This window comes from Orcinus orca, chromosome 2 (assembly GCF_937001465.1).
Source record: "Orcinus orca chromosome 2, mOrcOrc1.1, whole genome shotgun sequence".
Taxonomy (NCBI): Eukaryota; Metazoa; Chordata; class Mammalia; order Artiodactyla; family Delphinidae; genus Orcinus; species Orcinus orca.
In genome coordinates this window covers 200,878,390-200,896,816 of record NC_064560.1, presented here as the reverse complement: position 1 = coordinate 200,896,816, position 18,427 = coordinate 200,878,390, and the positions used below count along the sequence as shown (strand labels likewise).

General features: G+C 63.1%; 1 protein-coding gene and 1 long non-coding RNA gene across 3 annotated transcripts; one reads left to right on the top strand and one right to left on the bottom strand.

The window, feature by feature from the left end:
* Positions 1-9,657: 9,657 nt before the first annotated feature.
* ZBTB42 (zinc finger and BTB domain containing 42) lies at positions 9,658-13,763 on the bottom strand. 2 transcript variants are annotated; one of them, XM_004262450.4, is made up of 2 exons: positions 13,625-13,763; positions 9,658-13,097 (listed from the first exon to the last, which is right to left on the bottom strand). In XM_004262450.4, exon 2 carries the CDS (start codon positions 13,078-13,080, stop codon positions 11,812-11,814), a length of 1,269 nt encoding a protein of 422 aa, XP_004262498.1. In that variant the 5' UTR covers positions 13,081-13,097; positions 13,625-13,763; the 3' UTR covers positions 9,658-11,811. The 2 variants fall into 2 exon arrangements, with proteins under 2 accessions (XP_004262498.1, XP_033277383.1); XM_033421492.2 differs by lacking the exon at positions 13,625-13,763 and adding an exon at positions 13,098-13,563 and having other exon boundaries at positions 9,658-12,919.
* A 226-nt stretch (positions 13,764-13,989) lies between these two features.
* On the top strand, positions 13,990-15,569 carry LOC125963112 (uncharacterized). Its single transcript, XR_007474888.1, has 2 exons — positions 13,990-14,775; positions 15,295-15,569. It is a non-coding gene; the product is annotated as an uncharacterized LOC125963112 (long non-coding RNA).
* Positions 15,570-18,427: the final 2,858 nt, after the last annotated feature.

The window sequence follows — 18,427 nt, the reverse complement described above, 5'->3', positions numbered from 1 at the left end:
TTCCCGGGGCCCGCCAGGCCCACTGCCCGCCCCGCCCGCCCCGGCGGCTCCCTGCTGTTCTCATTTGGACTTGTCAGGGCGGCTTCTCCAGCCGCCCGCCTTTCGTCGCCACCCGTCTGGCTGCAGGGTCAACTCGGGGAGGGGGGCGTGGCGAGTTGTCCCCTCTCGAACCTCCGCAGGTGGCATCAGAGGACAGGCAGGTCGTTCGTAATAGTGAGGAGGCAGCGGGTAACGTGGGACCTGGGGGGCGAGAAGGAGCGGGGTCCGCGGGCCCTCGAGCCCCAGACCCCGGACCCCGGATCCCAGACCCTGGACCCCAGACCCCCGGTCCCAAATCCCAGTCCTCGGACCCTGGATCCCAGACCGCGGACCCCAGCCCCGACCCCGGCCACCCGTGAGCCGCTGCTAGGACAGCCATCCCCGCCAGAAAAAAACCCAGCCTGGCAGGAAAGCACCCAGCACGCTTAGGACCTGGGCCTGGGCTGTGACGCCAGGCCTCAGAGAGGAAAGGCTCCGGACGATGCTGGGAAATGAGGTCAGAGGGAGGGCAGGGGCTTGGTCACTCGGGGAGGAAGGAGATAGAATGTCTTTGCCAGTGCGGTGAGGAACCAGCGGGGGATTCTAAGCCATGGGGGGCATTGTGTGGCGGATGTTTGCGCTTGGAGTAGGATGTTGGCAGTGGAGGATAGAGATTGGACCTCTGTTCTGCGGACAGGCTTCAGAACTCGCCTGGGCCGGGGGGAGTGAGGCAGAGGAGGGACCCAGGGGTGACATCCAGGCTCTCAGCTTGAACAGCAGGCTCGCTGATGCCCTCATTTACCGAATGGGGGCAGCCGGGTGAAGAGTGGGTTTGTGGGGGGAAGTACAGGTTTCATTTTGTGTTCCTGGAAGGCACTCAGGAGTTGTGTGGGTGTTGCATACGTGACTGGGCTCAGAGGGGAGCTCGTGACAGGCAGCGTCAGTTTAGGAGGCCCCAGCAAGACATGGCATCCCGCAGGATGGGAAAGGATGAGATTCCCTAGGGAGGGGGCACTAACCGTGGCGGGGCCAGGGGTGGTGCCTAGGAGGGCTGCTGAGGAGAGCCAGCATGTACAGAGAGGGGATGGGGTGGAGAGCAGTCAGGGAGGTAGAGAGAAAACTGGGAGATGCTGGGGAGGAGGGTTTGAGGGGGGTGGCTGGTACAGAGCACAGTGACAGCAGGAGTTTCGGTGGTGTGTTGGGAGAGAAGCTGCTTGGAGAGCATTACAGAATAAATAGCAGCTCTTCTCCCTGAACTAGATGAGCTGACTTGAGAGTTCAGTGGGAAATGAACAGGCAAAAATAGCCCCCTCCCCGCAAAAGAACAGAAAAAAAGAGAAATTGGAGCCGCTGGCCCCGCCAGATATCAGAACACGTGATGAGGCCCATTCATTCCAGCCCTGGAGCTCGGCTGCGGGGACTGTGGGGTGGGAGAGCAGCGGGAGGGGCCAGACCTGGACGCGCGTGGGGATTTGTGGAGGGGCCGCTCTCCAGTCAGCGAAGGGAAAGGTGGACACTGCAGTAAAGTGTTGCTCGTGTGAAGAGTGAGAAAGTTAGACCCTCAGCTTGAGCATGTACCCGTTAAAACGAAAATATTGATCAAAGAGATAAATGTAAAAGAAGGGAAACCGTAAAAATGCTAGAAAGGACTGGGTGAGTTCCTCAGCCTTGGGGCAGAAATGCCTGTGGGAACGTGGGCAGAGGGGCTGAGCACAGGAAAGCAGGGCACCTCACATGTAGCAAGAGACACGCAAATAAAACGAGTCCGAGAGGCTGCTTTTCACCTGTCAGATATTTTTAAATCCCAAAGTTTGAGACCACACTGGGCTGGCAAGGTGGCAGGGAAGCAGGTGCAGGGGGTGAAGGTAGGTGCGACCTCCACGGAGGCAGTTTGGCCCCTGATGGGATCATAGGTGCTTTCACCTACTGGGCGTGTACTCCGAATACCCCCTGTGCAGAAGAGTGCACGATCAAGATTATGAGCCGAAGCACTGCTGTGACACCGAAAGCATGGAGATCACCCAGGTGTCCATCTCTAGGAGACCAAATAATACAATAGTACAGCCCCACCAGGGGGCACCGAGCAGCCACTGACAAATAAAAGGGTCAAGGAAATTTTTGTGTGCTGACCCGGGAAGGTCTCTATGGTCCTTTTTTAAGTGAGAAAAGAAAAAAAGAGCAACGTGCAGAACAGCATACATAGTATGTCACTTTTGGGGGGTGATAATGGGGGGAAAGAATATTTGCCTGTATTTACAAAAGAAACAATGAGAATACACACAAGAAGTCCCCTGCCCCTGGACATTTAAGCCGTTTCCAGTGTTTTGCTACATTGAACAACGCTCGGATAAATACTCTTATACATAAGTCGTCGGCACATATGTGAGCCTATCTGTAGGACAGCTTCCTAGAACTTCTGGGTCCAAGCATTCATTGCCATTGTGACGTGGACAGCAGTTGTCAAGTCGCCCTCCACATCGGACACGTGCCAGTCTGCACCCTGCCCGTCATGCCCACAGCCTCCGCAAGAAAGGGTGGTACCAGGTTGTTATCTTCGGCAGGCGGATGCAAAATGTATCTCTCTATTTTTTTTACTCTGAACACGTATTACGGGGGACTTCCCTGGTGGCGCAGTGGTTAAGAATCCGCCTGCCAATGCAGGGGACACAGTTTCAAGCCCTGGTCTGGGAAGATACCACATGCCGCGGAGCAGCTAAGCCTGTGCGCCACAACTACTGAGCCTGCGCTCTAGAGCCCGCGAGCCACAACTACTGAGCCCGCATGCTGCAACTACTGAAGCCTGCACACCTAGAGCCCGTGCTCCGCAACAAGAGAAGCCACCACAATGAGAAGCCCGTGCACCACAAGGAAGAGTAGCCCCCGCTCACCGCAACTAGAGAAAGCTCGCACACAGCAACGAAGACCCAAGGCAGCCAAAAATAAAATAAATTAAAAATTTTGAAAATAAACGTATTACGGAAAGTTTCAAATACACAAGTGCCTTTTAAGTACAATAAACTCCCTGTACCCGCCAACCAGTTTCAGCGACCACCCTCTTTCTGCCATTCTAGTTGTGTCTAGACCTTCACCTGCTCTTGTCTTCCTGCAACTGTTTTAGTCTTGACGGTACATGCGTTGAAATGCACAAAGCTTAATTGTAACTCTTGACAAACGCTACACCTGCACAGCACGCCCCCAATAAGCTCTAGAAGTGTCCGTCGCCCCAGAAGGTTGCTTACATCCTGCCCAGTCCGTCCTTCCCCTCCGCCCAGACCCCCTTGGACAGCTGTTCCTGCCCTCAAGCTCCCTGCCGTCAGTGTGCGTGGCCGGCCGCCTTCTCCCCTCCGAACGGTGACGTTCACCCACGTTGTGCCTTACTCGCTGGTCCCCTTCGGGTCCGTTCTATGCCGTGGTGTGAGTGTGCTGCCATCACATTCACAGACATTTGGGCTGTTTCTAGTTTCCAGGTAATAGGGAAAAGCCACTGTGAACATTGGAGTCGGGTCCCTTTGTGCTCACGGGTGTCAGTTCTCCTGGGCTGCGCCCCGGAGCAGAGCTGACCTTGGTGAGAAACGCGATCCCTTTTGCACGCAGTGTGGGAGCATTCCGGAGGCTCCAAGTCCCCCACCCACGCTTGGTGGTGTCGGTCGTTGAGGTTCAGGATGGACGTGTGGTGACGGCTCGCTGTGGTTTTATTTCACACTCTTCCACGTGCCTCTCAGCCACTTATGTGTGTAACTTCCCTTGGGACGTGTCTAGACCCTGCGGCTACAAACGCACGCGTCTGGCTGGTTGCAGCTTCTGTTTTTCAAGGATGGGCTCCTGTCCAGTTTCTGCCTGCTTCTCTCGCTCTCCAGTGCCTTCAAGGTGTTATTTAAAACATATATTTCTGTCCAGCATTTCTGACTGTCGTCTGTGGGGGTGGGCGGCAGTCCAGCCATGGTCCGCCAGCATCGCAGACGCTGTGAGATTCATCTGCATGTCTCTCTGTTACGATACCGTTATGAAGGAGGTCAGGCAGAGCCATCAGGCCTGCCTTTTCCCTGGACTCCACAGCGAAGGGAATGTTTACAGCCGACCAGGTTCTGGTTTTGCCCAGGAGTCTGACAGAAAAAGAGGGCCAGTGACTCAAGGTCTGGGCAGGGGGAGTGAGTAAAGAGGGCGGCAGGGTGGGAGACGTGGTGAGAAGATGGCAAGGTCAGGGGGTTCACAACCACGAGGCCGAAGAATTATTACGGAGAAGCTTGATCAGGTCAACGGGGAGCAAGGGAGTCTGAGGTTCAGATCCCAGAGCAGATGTTGTTGCTGGTGGCGACAGAGCCAGGAGTGGCCTGGGGGGCGATGGAATAGGCCCGGGAGCCCAGGGAAGGCACTGCGTTTCCTGCACAGGGTTGAATCTCAGAGGCCTTGGCAACGGGAGAGGGAGATGGCGGAGGGGAGACAGGCAGAGGTCCCAGAGGGGCAAGGATGGCACGAGCCTCCAGAGGGCTGGGGTCTTGTGAAGGGCGATGGGGACACATGTGCTTCCCTTCCTGGCCCGGCTGCTGGGGGCTGATGGGAGAAAAGGCTCGTCCGTGCCCCCCTGAAGGAAAGCAGAGTCTGCGCGGGGTGCTCAGGTGGGCCCGGGCAAGGGGCCGCCCTGGGGAGGAGGAGTGCCCTGCGACGGAACGGGGGCGATGGCGGCCCCCGGAGGGGGTGTGGGCAGAATGGTGTCGGGCCTGCAGGCTCTTAGGAGGGCGATGTCCCCAGAGCTGTGGCTCTGAGTGCCGGGCAGCCCACAGCCCATGGGTTGGAGGGCAAAAATGGAAACATCAACAAATGTCACTGACAAAAAACTGCAGTGACTCGTCTGGATCTGGGCAGAGCCAGGCTGGGATCTGGGCCTCCCGGCTCCTAGGCCAGGGTCCTCCGGCCTCCATGCCCTTCTGAAACACCAAAGGTGCGGGTTGGACTTTGTGCCCCAACTTCACATGTAGAAGCCCTGACCCCCGGGACCTCAGAACGTAACTGCATTTGGAGATGGGGTCTTTACAAAGGTAATCAAGTTAAACTGGGGTCACTAGGGTGGGCCCTAATCCAGTCTGACTCACGACCTTATAAGAGGAAGAGATGAGGTCAGAGACACGCACAGAGGGACGACCACGTGAGGACACGGAGAAGACGGCGTCTACGCGGCACGGAGCCAGGCCTCGGGAGAAGCCAGCCCTGCACCTCCAGGATCTGGGATTCCAGCCTCCAGGGTATCAGACAGTGATGCCTGTTGTCTAAGCCCCTGCCTGTGGTGCTGTGTGACAGCAGCCCTAGCAAACTAGCACCACCAGTGAAGAAACCAATGACAAGCTGTGATATTATGATTTATAATAAGAAATACAGGGAATTCCCTGGCTGTCCAGTCGTTAGGACTCTGCACTTTCACTGCCGAGGGCCCGGGTTCAATCCCTGGTTGGGGAACTAAGACCCCCCAAGCCACGCAGCGAGCGCAGCCAGAAAAAAAAAAAGAAATACATATTTGGTCTTCGTCCCTGTTTCTGGCACAGAGCCCCTCAAACCCTCGGCATTTCCTAGGTGAAGAGAGTCGTCAAGGTGTCTTCTGTTGTGTGAATGAGGTGACTTTGGAAGCACCTGAGGGTGGGGACTGGTTGCCAGGAGAACCAGCCACGTGATGACAGGGGTGGAACTGCCAGTCCCCACCCCCCCCCACCCCCCATCCCTGACCTCAGGGGAGGGGAGAGGGGCTGGAGGTGGAATCAACTGTCAATGGCCAGGGACTTCCCTGGTGGCGCAGTGGGTAAGACTCTACGCTCCCAACGCAGGGGGCGGGCTCGGGTGAGATCTCTGGTCAGGGAACTAGCTCCCAAATGCATGCCACAACTAAGGAGCCTGCGAGCTGCAACTAAGACCCGGTGCAACCAAATAAATAAATATAAAAAAAAAATCGATAGCCAATGTTTTCATCAATCATGCCCACACATGCAGCCTCCACGATACCCCAGAAGGGCTTCCTGGCTGGTGAGCCCGTGGAGAATAGGGGAGAGTGGCTCATTCAGGGGGAGCCTGGAGGCTCACACCTTTCCCCACACCTCGGCCCGGCGCCTCTTCTGTCTGGCTCTCCCTGAGTTATATTCTTTTATAATAAGCCGGTGATCTAGTAAGGAAACTTCTCTGGAGTTCTGGAGCTGCCCTAGCAAATTAATCAAACCCAACGAGGGGTCGTGGGAACCTCTGCTCTATAGCCCGAGGGTTAGAAGCACAGGTGACGACCTGCGTCTCAGGTGGGTGGGCGGTCTGGTAGGGCTGAACCCTTAGCTGTGGGATCCGGCTTTACCTGGATAGATAGTGTCGGAATGGAGTTGAATTGCAGGACGCCCAGCTGGTGTTAGAGAATTGCTTGCTGGAGGAGTGCGAACGCCCCCCCCAACACACACACACACACACACGCACGCACGCACGCGCGCACACACACACACACACACACACACACGCGCACACACAGAATGGAGTTGGGTCCAGAACCTAACGTTCAAGGCCTCAGCTGTCTGCTCAAGGAGGCAAGGGAACAGGTTTCTCTTTACACAGATTTCTGTTCAAATTGGTGAAAACAAACCCATCTGGGTCCAACTCAGGGAGGCGAGGCCCTGCCCCCGGATTTCGCGAGATCCCTCAGGTCACTGACTTCTCTGCGGGGCTACCCGCTAGCCTGGCCGGAGCCGGGGTCAGGGGGCCTGGACACTGTCAGCCCAGCCAGTTTCCTCTCTGAACGGCCCCTGCCCGGCCCCCGCCCTCCTGCCAGCTGTCCTGGACTCCTCGGTCCACGTCGCCCCCGACTCCAGAGCCCTCTGGGGGCCGGGCAGGGACAGCTGCGGGGGGAGCATGCGGGGTGGCCCAGGAGGCCTGGGGCCAATGGCGACGCTCCTCCAACTGCCCTCCCGTCACACTACGACGACCCAGCCTGGCCAGCACTCCAGGGACTGGCTTGCCTGCTCCGTGGGGCGCTGTGGCCAAGCCCTCCACCCTCTGCCCTGGGTGGCATTGTCAGCAGCAACGCTGCCCGTGTGCCCATCGGACGGTGCCCCAGGCTCCCCTCAGCAGCTGTCTGCCACGCCTCGGTGCCTGTTCTACAAGTGAGGACACGGAGGGGGGGAGAGGAAGGGACCCGGGGACAGGGACCGAGGAGGGCTTCTCTCCGTGCTGGTGCTGGGAGGCCAGGTGGCCTGCGTCGGGTGGGGAAGGCACAGACATCTTCCTTTCTGAGAGGGGGGTGGGGGGGGAAGGGACTGAGAAGGTCCTGGAACTTGAGGGCGCAGGAAGCGGGGCGCAGATGCTGCAGCGCCACTGGGAGGACGTCACCGTCTCTGCCACTTCTCGGCTTGCAGATATCGAGCACCGGGCCCTCAGCTTGGAAACTGGCCTAGATGAGGGGTCAGTTTCCGTGGGGACCCGCCACAAAGGCAGTGGTGGAGGTGACGGTGGACGTAGGGGAGGAGCGGGAGGGGAGGTATAGTGACCCTGACAATGACAATGGCCGTGCAGGGTCGGGCGTTGAGAAAGGAACCACGCGGCTGAGGTGGGAAGAGGAGTGCCAGGGGCCCAGCGGAAGCTGGGAAGCAGGGCTGGAGCCGTGTCCGAAGCCTGTGCGTCTGTCCTCGGCTGTCTGAGGATGAACCTCCCTCAGCAGCGGGGATGAACCCAGGGAGGGGCGAGACCAGGTGTGGGGGAGTGGGCAGCTGGCTGAGCCCCCTGCGCGGGATGGAGGAAACTGGGGAGGGAGGCCTGAGGCTGGCCCGAGCTGCCCTGGCCTCTCCCTGCCTCAAAGCCGGTGGCTTCCCCGGAGCGCCCCGGCCGTCACAGCCCTGCGCCCGCTCGCACACGACCCCTCGCTCCGATGCCCCTGCAGCGGCGGCCCTCGGCCTGGAGCACCCATCTCCGCGTCCACCTGGAGCGTCCTGAGCGCTCACCCTGCCAGGGGGCCTTGGGGAGCCCCTCTTGCCCCGGAGTCCGACCCTCTGCACTCTCCGTAGGCTCCTCCGTACCGGGGGCCGCGTCCAGCACCGCCGGTGTTCCCGAAGTTTGTGCAAAGAGGGCCTGGCTTCGGGACTGCGGGCCAGCGGGCCCCTCCACGAGCCTCCCAGGGGCCAGGCTGGATGCCCTCCCCCCACCCCAGGAGCGGGGCAACAGCTTCGGGGGTGGGCGTGTCAGTGCGCAGAGTGCGAACGCAGCTGGCGCGGGGCTCTGAGAAGGCCTGGGCTGAGTCATGGGCCCAACTGGGAACATGACAGGGCCTCCCTGCAGGACAGTGGCTTAGGTCCAGGAGGGAGACTCCTAGGAGCCAGGCTGGGCCAGGGAGGGAAGGTGCCAGGTACTTGGGGTCAGGACTGGGGAGGCCTCGAAGCTTGGCCCAAGAACCAGCAGCCCTTCTGGCACCAGCTCAGCTCGGGGCAACCTCTGGGGACCTCTAGGCAAGCAAGGTCCCCCCGCCCTGCCCTTGGGGTCTGTCTCAGCTCTTCCTGGAGGGTGTTTGGCCAGGACTAGGCCTGGGACACACGTAAGGCCATCTGCCATCTGTCCCGGGCCTGGTGAGGGAGGCACGGCTCCCAGGAGGCTCAGGGAAGCACCAACTTCACGCCCCTCCGTGAAGCCGCGGGGTGGGGGGTGGGGGGCCCTGGAACACCCGTACACACCTGCCCATCAGCCCGGGCACCAGCTGGGCTGGCTCGGGGATCCTGGAACCACCAAGGGGCCAGGCCCACCCAGCCACCCAGCCAGCCTGACCCCCCGGCCCTCTCGACATCAAGCTGGGCTCCACGGGGTGGGGATGGGGGGCAGCAGGCACACAGCCCCCTCCCAGGCCTGCCCACCTCTCGTGAGGACCCATCCCGCCCAGAGGGAGGGAGAGGCACAAATGAGGTGTGGAGGGAGGGGAGAGGGGGGAGGGGGGGAGGGTGGGCTTGGGGGGAGGGGGGAGGGGGGAGAGGGGGAGGGGGAGGGGGAGGGGGAGGGCACAGGGTGGGCTTGGGGAGGGGAGGGGGGGGAGGGCACAGGGTGGGCTTGGGGAGGGGAGGGGGGGAGGGCACAGGGTGGGCTTGGGGAGAGGGGGGAGGGCACAGGGTGGGCTTGGGGAGAGGGGGGGAGGGCACAGGGTGGGCTTGGGGAGGGGAGGGGGGGAGAGGGCACAGGGTGGGCTTGGGGAGGGGAGGGGGGTGGGAGAGGGCACAGGGTGGGCTTGGGGAGGGGAGGGGGGTGGGAGAGGGCAGGGGAGCTGGGGCTGCCTCTGAATGCAGGGGGACAGGAAGACCCAGAACCACAGGACTGGGAGCCTCAGATCTGAGTCCCAGGGCCCGCGGGTGCTCAGAAGTCACCCCAAGCGAGAAGCCACGAGGCCTCTCACCAGGTCCCAAGCCGCACCCTGCTCCCCGGGACTCCCCTCCCCCAATTCAGGGTTAACGGGGTACAAATCTGGGGAGAGAGTGTCTGTCACCTGTCCACGCCCTGCCCCAGTCCACTCCACCCATGAGACACAGCAGGTAGCATCTGGGACGGGGCGCCCAGACTGCCCACCACCCCCACCTGGGTCCCCCGCAAGACCGGCAGTGCCCCCAATTCCCACACGCACTCCTGTCCCCAGGAATAATCACGGCCATCTCCACCTGGGGTGGGCTTTATTACCACTGTCACTGAGACGATGATGAGAACATGGGAAGACAGCACTGATTTCCAGACCTTCACGGCAGGCGGGCATGTGCACACAAAACCTCCCGCGGAATGCTAAGCATCAACAACTGTCCTCTGGGCACCCAGAGCCACCCCCCAGGGGCAGGACAGCAGTGACCGAGGGGCGGGAGGCTGGGCCGCCCAGGAGGACCCCACACAGCAGGCTCCACCCGAAGTGCATTTACACACGTCTGTGCTACACGATGGCACACGATTAGCGTCTTAAATATACTTGTGTGTGTACGTCTATTTTATCTGAACCGCGGCAGCTATTAAATGTAAAACTGACCACTTCTCTGTACGTTAACTTCACAGTAACTGTTTGCAAAAGACAATGAATCCAGTGTTGATAACTCAGGGCAGGCTTCCTGCCCCAGGAAAATAAATTTCTTCCCCGGTGGAAACTCCTTGGGGAAAACCAGGCCCGACGCTCACCTCCCCGCTGCCTGCTAGGGTGGGTGCGCGGCTGCTGGTCCGGCTCAGGCCCCGCCTTTGCTGGACACAGGTGCCCACACAGGCAGACTCACACTCACACACACACACACACACACACACACACACACACACACACGGAAATCCGATCATGAAGCACATCACGCCAAGCGTGAGGTCCCACCAGCCCTTCCAGAGGTGGGGGGGGCAGGACAGTCAGAAGCAGAGGTCCCCTTCCCCCAGCTCTCTCTCTGGTCCGCAGGCCAGTTGCCCACACACCGGGAGAGCCGAGGGCTTGCAGGGAGACGGTCCCCGCCTGTCCACCTGCTGCAAAGGCCAATGGTCTTCTCACTCCAGACCAGGCAAACAAATAAATACGACATCAAGTGTCAGGGGCCGAGAAGATCACTTAAACTTGAACTCTGACCTCAGCGCCACTTCCAGTCACAGCAGAAAGAGCCCATGCAGTCTGGGGAAACCAGGAGCCCAGGTGGCTCTGCCACCTGCGGGACCCCCAGAAGCTGGGGCAGCCCCACCCCTGCCCACCCCCTCGGGTTCCAGCAGCGAGCCCTGCTGGGTGAGCAGGCAGGCAGGGCGGGGTGCTCCGCCCCGAGCACGAATGTGTTGGCCTTTTGCGTTTTAGGAGCTTCAGCCCAGAGGCCCCCCCGCCGCCCCTCCTCGCGAGACGGCTGCTCTCACCCAGGCCCCGCCATAGGGAAGGGAATCACTGCAAACATGGCTCCTGGTAAAGGCAGCAGCCTTCGGCGCCCCTGCTCAGCGCTCTGGAAATGACCAGCAGCTCCAGGGAGACCCTGAGCAGGCGAAGTGACCTTCGAGGTCAGGCCTACCGCTGCCCTGCGGTACTCAAGGCGGGCAGCTGCGTTCCCAGCCCCCTCAGTCCCGCCCTGGGGAGGCTCAGAGGCGCCCTGGATCCTGTGCTCAGGCAGGGGAGCGGCATGGCCCATCACCCACGGGCAGACATCTGGCAACCTCCGGGGCTCCTGTATCTAGAGAGAATCGTTTCCAAGTCCCCACTTTCTCTGCCCTGTGATACGCTGCGGTCAGGGCCGAAAGCTCCGGAGGGCCGACCTGCCACCCCAGCGCCGGTAACGCGCAGCTTCTGCTGCCCTGGGGACCCTGCTGGGGCCTGCACCCCCGTCACACCAGCTGCGCCCGGCTGCCTCTCACTGTGCCCGGGGCCTCCCTCGCAGGGGCTTCCACTGCCACCCACCAGGAGTAGCTGGTTCCACCAGAGCTCCCTGTCAGGGCCTCCCACTGGCAGCAGCTGTGAGTGTGCATCCATCACCGAGCGTGGTGCCAGGCTCGCAGGGTACCCCTGAGCCTGCTGGGGAGCTGGTCAGGAAAGGCCCGGGTGGAGGGCCAACGGGCCTGCTCGAGCTGGGGACACTCCTCGGGACTGGCTGAGGGGACGGAGAGGAGGACGGTGTCTGGTCAGGGCACGGCCGGGAGCAGAAGTGAGTTGGCGGAGGCACAAGGCTGGAGAAGGGCTGTCCGTGGGGCTCCCAGTCGGCCCAACTCTGAGGCCGCGCTCCCAGGGAAGCAGGGTTCTTTACCCCCGGCGGGCCCAGCCTCAGGGCCTTCACCTGCTGAGCTCCGGCCCCTCACACTCCATCCTCACGCCTGCAGCGAACGTCACACAAGCAGGGACTTGACCAGGCCACAGTGGAACTTGCGGACGTGGCGGTAGAGGTCCCCCGACTGCGTGAAGCGGCGCTCGCACCAGCGGCAGGCGTGGGGTTTCTCGCGCGTGTGCACCACAGCGTGGCGGCTCAGGTTATGCGAGTACTGGAAGCTCTTGCCGCACTGCACACACGTGTAGGGCTTCTCGCCCGAGTGCGTGCGCTCGTGCCTCTTCAGCGTGTAAGTGCAGGAGAAGGTCTTCCTGCAGAGCGGGCAGGTGGGCGCTGCGCCGTCGGGCGAGAGCCGGGCGCGGCCGCCGTCCCGCTCGCGGAAGTGGGCGCTGAGGTGCAGCTGCAGCACGTGGGCGCTGGGGAACAGCTTGCCACACAGCGGGCAGAGGCAGAGGCGCCCGGCCGGCCGCACATCCTCGATCGCCCCCTGCTCTGCCTCCAGCTCCAGTTCCCCACTGCCCACTTCGCTGACCGGCAGCGGCTCCAAGCCTCCGGCCAGGCGCAGGGCTGCAGGAGCACAGGGCGGCTGCAGGGGGCTGTGGGGGCACCGAGGGCTTCTGCTGTCCCCTTGCTCGGACAGTGAGTCTGACTCGTCCTTCACGATCGGCTGGGCCCCTGGCTGCATCCGGCTGCAAGGGGGTGTCTGGAGGACGCAGGGTGGGTGGATTGGCTCCCGCCTCGGGCCAGGCTTCAGCGACAGGTCCAGGGCCCGGTCTGACTCTCCAGGAGCCTGCCAGGGGGAAGGCCCCCGTGCCAGTGGAGGGCGCGTGGCCTTGACCCCAGCGGGAGGGAGCCTGGCCTTCTGGGCGGCTGGACAGAGTGCAGGGGACCAGGCAGACAAGGGGCCTGGGGGCTGGCCAGGCAGCTCTGCCCCAGGGGCAGGCTTCTCCAGGGGCAGTGCGCGCTCCTTCTCCCGGAGCCTGTTCTTGCAGACCTTGACGATGTCGTACATGTGCAGGTAGCTGGCCGCAGCCAGGACGTCCTCGATGGGCAGGCTGCGCAGGTCCAGGCGGCCCTCGTACATGAAGTCCAGCAGACGGCCGAAGGCGGGCGCCGTGACGATGTCGCCGTTGAGCCGCACCGTGTCGCGGCTGCCCGCGGGCCGGTCCCTGTAGAAGAGATGGAAGTAGACGCTGCACGCGGCCAGCACGGCGCGGTGGGCCGGGAAGCGCGCGTCGCCCACCAGCACGGTGCAGTCGCACAGGAAGCCCAGCTCACGCTGCTGCCTCAGGCGGCCCAGCAGCCGCCCGCCGTGCTCCGGGAACTCCATGCCGCCTTGGTCATCACCTGGGCACAAACGGGACTCCCGTGAGCGCGCCTGGAGACGCCGCGGCCGCCGCTCACCCCCAGTCGCCCGACCAGCCCCCAGCCCTTCCCGGGTGCGGGCAGCGCGGGGAGAGGGGCGCGGGGCTCCGCGCGCAACTGCCCGCCTGGAGCCGCCCTGGGCACCTGCCCGGAGCAGGAAAAACTCGATCGAAAGTAAACAGGAGCCGCTCCGCCGCGGGGGCGGGTCCCGGGACGCGGGCGGAGGGGGCCGGAGTCGCGCGAACCTGCGCGCGTCCCCGCCAGGAGTGCCCCTCCCCGCCAGGGCGCCTCTGAACTTCACTCCCGGGCGGCCGCCTGCCGCGTCCCCCGACGCCAGAGTCGCCGCGCCACCGCCACCCCCGGCCCGCGCCCCCGCGCCGCCTCCAGCTGCTGCCCGGCCCGCCAGATGCAGCCGCCGCCGCCGTGGGCCCCATTTATGGCAGCGCGGCCGCGGGGAGCGGGCCGGCGGGCGGGGCGGGCAGAGCCGGGCGCCCGCCCCCCGCGCTCACCTCCGCCGCCCCGAGCTTCTCTCCGGCCGCTGCCCGCGCCGCACGCCCTCCCCGGTGCCGCCCCGGCGCGCGCGGAGCTGCGGGCAGCGCGCCCCGGCGGGGAGGGCGCGGGGACGGGGAGGGCGCCGGGCGGGGCGCGCTCCAACTTGGCTGGCCGGGCAGCACCCGCCGCTCGCCCCGCCCCGGAGAGAGCGAAACTCGGGGCGGGGGCTGGAGGGGGCGGGCCGAGGCGACTTCCCGGAGCGGCGGAACCGCTGAGGTCACCCACGCCACCCCTTCCCTGTCCGCCCCGCCCGGCCGGGCCCCGCGCGCCGCCATCTGGGGCGCTGGGGTGGGAGGGGACGCGGGGCGCGGCGCGGGGGGGGGGGGAGGGGGCTCTCTCGCGATACTTGCCGTCTCGTCCTCAGGGTACCCCCCCCCGCATGGGGTCCCAACTGCGCCCGTCTGTTAAGGGACCCCTTCCGAGGACCAGCTCCTCTCCCGGCCAGCGCTGAAGCAAGTCACCCGAAGGCACAGACGGGACACGGCCTCCTGCCACCTCGCGGGGCGCCTGCCCTGGGATGGAGCAGGGGGAGTGGGGGGTCGTAAATATGGAAAAGATGACACCCCCTTTTCGTTGAAAGCCTCGTTTTGAATTCAGGTTAATTTAGCTGGGACCCTCTTCCAAACAGCCGGGTTCTCGACCTTGGAGTCTTGAACAGAGAACTCTCTTGTCAGCCCACCCAGCAAAGCGTCTGCTGGGAGCCAGGCGCTGAGTGGTGTACTGGGAAAGCATTGGGGGCTGGGCACGTCCCAGAAGAAGTGATGGGGGTGAGGGGACCATCGCGGTGATGGAGACAGAGGAATGTGCACCCCGACCCCAGAGCCAGCGGGAAAGCGTTCAGGGAGAGGAGACGCCTTGGAGGGGCTGGGTTGGCGCCCCCCGGGGCTTGGCGATTCAGGCGCAAGGGCACCGTGAAGGTGTGAGGGGACACCCAGATCTGCTTCGTGAAGGAAAGAGCCCGAGAAAAATTGAAGTGACTTTGGAGAGGTTGGGGCCCCTGGGACGGGGTGTGCTGTTGGTGGGGGTCTTTTCCCAGCCACCCTGCGCAGAGCAGGACTGAGGCACTGTGGACCACTGCTCAGCTCTTCACAGCAATCCTGCTAGTCAGGTACTCTGGTTATGACACCTGTTTAGGTGGAGGTTCGCTAAGGTGCCCAGGGCCACGCAGCAGGCAGTAAGTTGTTGAACCAGGATTCAGAGCTGGCAGTGTCCTCAATTCTCACCTGCACAGCCCAGCAGCCGGGGAGGAGTAGAAAGGGGGTCTTGACCAGAAGTGGGCGTGGTGTTGGGGGAGGGGCTGGATTACAAAGGCCGGGACCCCACTGGCCAGGTATACCAGCGCAGAGGAAGCAGCCAGAGGTGTGGGGAACCCTCCAGCCACGCTCCTGCAAGGCTGGGACCCCTGGGAGGAGGGGGTTCCTGGCTGTGAGGTGGGGTGGGAGCCCCCAGGGATCCTATTCAAACCCTGGTGGGCTGGGGGCCTGAGGCGTGGCCAGAGGCCCCAGGGCCCACCGCAGTTAGGACCGAAAGTCTGAGGGAAGGAAAGCCACGTTCTTATACTAAAATACTGTTCCTTATCTACCTGAAATTCAAACTTGACCGGACAGCTTGCATTTTTATTTCCTAGGTTCGGCAGTCTCAGCTTGGAACCCTGGACTCACACTGTGCTCAGAGCCACAGAGACTGCCCTAGCTCCCATGGCCCAGGCGCTCTGGGGGTCCCTTCCTGAGGAGGGCCAACCTCCTCCCCCACACCCACGCCCCCCCACCCCAGCGGGGGGAGCTGATTTCAAGTCAGCTCAGAGTGAACCCGGAGGGGACTGCCTCCTGGGGTCTTGCCTCCATCAGAGCCCTGCCCCTGCCCCCTCCCAGCCTTGGGCATGACCCTTAACCTCTTCAAACCTTAATATTCTCACCTGCAGAATGGGTAGATTAACTGTGGGGCCTGGCACACGGCAAGACTCCAGGCCCTTTCACGGTCAGTCCTCAGGTTCCACACTTTTCTCCCCGGAGAGCCCTTCCCGGCTCCTCCCCAGTCCTGTCTCTGCGCCAGCATCACCCCCTGGGAGTGGTCCTTCCTGATCACCCCCGCTCAGGTCCCCCCAAACCCACAATCTCCTCTGTGGCCTTAGCCTTCTCCAGAGTGCTCCCCATGTCAATGTGACCTTGGCACCCCCCACTCCCCGCTGTATCCTTGCTGCTAAGAAGTTGGCGTGGCACAAAGTGCGGGTGCAGTTGTGTCTCTTGAGTGAAAGCGGGGCAGAGGCATCTGTGCGGGATGTCCACGGGTGCCGCCAACCTAATCCCGGCTGCTCCGTCGTGCCCACCTCCCCAGCCAGGCGAGGAGTGAGGCCCTGGGGCGGGCAGAGTGTCCTGGCCTGCCCTGCTTGGCTGGTGGGACAGAGGGCTCCTTGGGGCCCTGACAGAGGTTGTGGGGCATGGACAGGGATCGCAGCAGCAGCAGGGGACGCTGCCAGCAAGAGGCTGGGGTTGTGCTGGGTAGGGATGGCTAAAGGAGGAGAAACCTCACTGGGAGGAGGGGATGGGGGAGAGAGGCCCCTGCATTTTTCTGGTCGGAAGGTCTTAAGTCTTCCTGGAGTTAAGTCTTCCTTAAGGCCCAGGAGGGGCCGTCCCAGGCAGCCCCGAGACGGCACTCGGCAGCGAGCAGCCCCCCGGCTCCCAGATCCCCTCTTTGGCCTGGTACGGTCTCGGGTACCAGGATGACAGGAGGCTGTCGCAGTGGTGTGGGCACAGCTTCCCTGAACGCAGCCAGCCAGGCGGCCATCTGGCCCGGGAGCTGCATGGAGGCCCCGCCCTGCAGCTGCTGCTGAGACTCAGCAGCCCGGGGCTCCAGCCCCTGAGTCCTGCCTGATGGCCGGCAGCTGCGGAAGGTGACAGGGCCGGAGGACCCTGTGCTCTAGGAGGGGGCAGGTGGCCTTCCTCCCCAGGGGCCGGTGCAGCAGTTTTTGTTGCAAACATCTGTCTAAGGGGCTCCTCCGCGGCCTGAGCCTCAGCCAGGGTGGCCGGTGGGTCTGGGTCCTCTCCTTGACATTCTGTCTGGGGGGGCGGGCAGGAGGTGTTCTAGAGAGGGACTCTGCTTTACCTCCGGAGGCCAGAGGAGGGCGCTGGCCCTGCCCGAAGAGATGCCCCAGCCACAGGGCAGGCTCATGTAGGCGCTGCACGGAATGGGGTGTGGGGCTCACCGCGGGTCACGGGCCCTTGGTGGGCGCACCAGGCAGGGAGGCCTCCTGGAGATGGGCCAGCGGCGAGGAAGCCTGGAGGTTTTGCACCACCGTGATGACACCTCTGGCCAAGATGCTGTCTTCAAATGGCCAGCAGGCCCGAGGACAGCCTGGGGAGTCGCCACGTTATCCACGAGAGGGCGCCCTCCCGGGGGCCCCCAGTGGCCCTCGAGGCCACCGGGCCTCCTCTGCCTTCTCCTCAGCGTTGCCAGCGCAGGATGGGTGGTGGGTGCGGAAACCCCTCCTGGGAGAACGGTGGGTGGGTGGGGTGGTCCCAGAAGGGGGTGAGCGACGGCCAGGTGCCCCAGCAGCACGCGCCAGTCGGGCCTCTCCCCTGGCCCCTGGAGGCGGGGCCTGGGGGTGCACATTCAGAGCTCACGCAGCTGGCTGGGGTGGGAGGGCGGGGTGCCAAGGGGAGAGGCCCAGAACTGGGTGTCCTCCCCCGGAGGAGCGAGTGTCCCCCCGAGCAGGGGAGGCAGTCCTTCCCTCGGGAGCGGCCTTCTCTCGGTCAGCCCCAAGAGGAAGGGACGGCGGAGCCCCAGTGCCGGCTGCGGACGCTGTCCTGGGCGCTCAGCTGCTTCTACCTCTGACCCAGATGAAGTGTCTATACCCCCCAGGCTGAACTCTGACCCTGGACGAGGAACAAAAATGTCCTCCTCCCCCCAAATACATACCAACCCCAGAAAAGTAGCCCACAAGTCTTCCTTTTACAAAAGGCTTACCATCAACTTGGAGGCCTCAGGGTTGGGGGGAGGGGCAGCTGTTGGAGAAACTTGCGATCGACAGGGCCCAGGGAGGGGTCAGGGTGGGGAGTTGTCTGCAGTGTCCTGCTGGCCCCTTAGCTGTCCCCCAGTGGACCGTGAGTGCCTGGGGCCCAACCAGACATTAGGGAGGATCCTGGGCTGCCTCAGCTGTGACCGTGACCGCTCTTCTCTGGAGTCTGCCCCCTCCAGCACCCTGTCTGGGTGTCTGTGCCCGATTCAGGGCGGTCACTCCAGGCCAGGGGTGCTGGATGAAGCGGTGCCAGTTGGACGCCCCTCCACTGGCCCCTGTGGCCCTCTTCTCCCTCTGTCACCACATGAAGTCCCCGTCCACTTTCGTAGCTGCCAGGTGTCAGTATTTTCCTTTTGGGGAAGGCGAGCTCCTGGCAGACCCCAACCAGGGAGCAGGCCTCGCACTGCTGGTCACTCCAGGGCGAGACCCACAGTAGGCCTTCGGCACACAGACCGATGACCGACCGATCGCCCACCTTCCAGCCAGCCTCCTGCACGACCCCCAGGGGACCTGCACTAGTTAGGGTCCTTGGATTGGGTCTTTTAGGACCATCCCGGCCCCTGCAGCCCTCAGCTCCCGAGCTTCAACTACCCACTTGGGGCACATTCTAAAAGTCACACTAACCTACACCCCAACCCCACCCCCGCCCGACGGAGGCAGAAGCCCAGGATTCGTCCCAGACCGGCCCTTTTAACAGAGTCGGGGCAGTACTGGGCCGAGAAGTGCGGGCTCACCGGACAAACTG

Excerpts from the sequence above, each read along its gene's own strand:
- ZBTB42 (XM_004262450.4), bottom strand. The coding sequence starts at position 13,080 with ATGGAGTTCCCGGAGCACGGCGGGCGGCTGCTGGGCCGCCTGAGGCAG.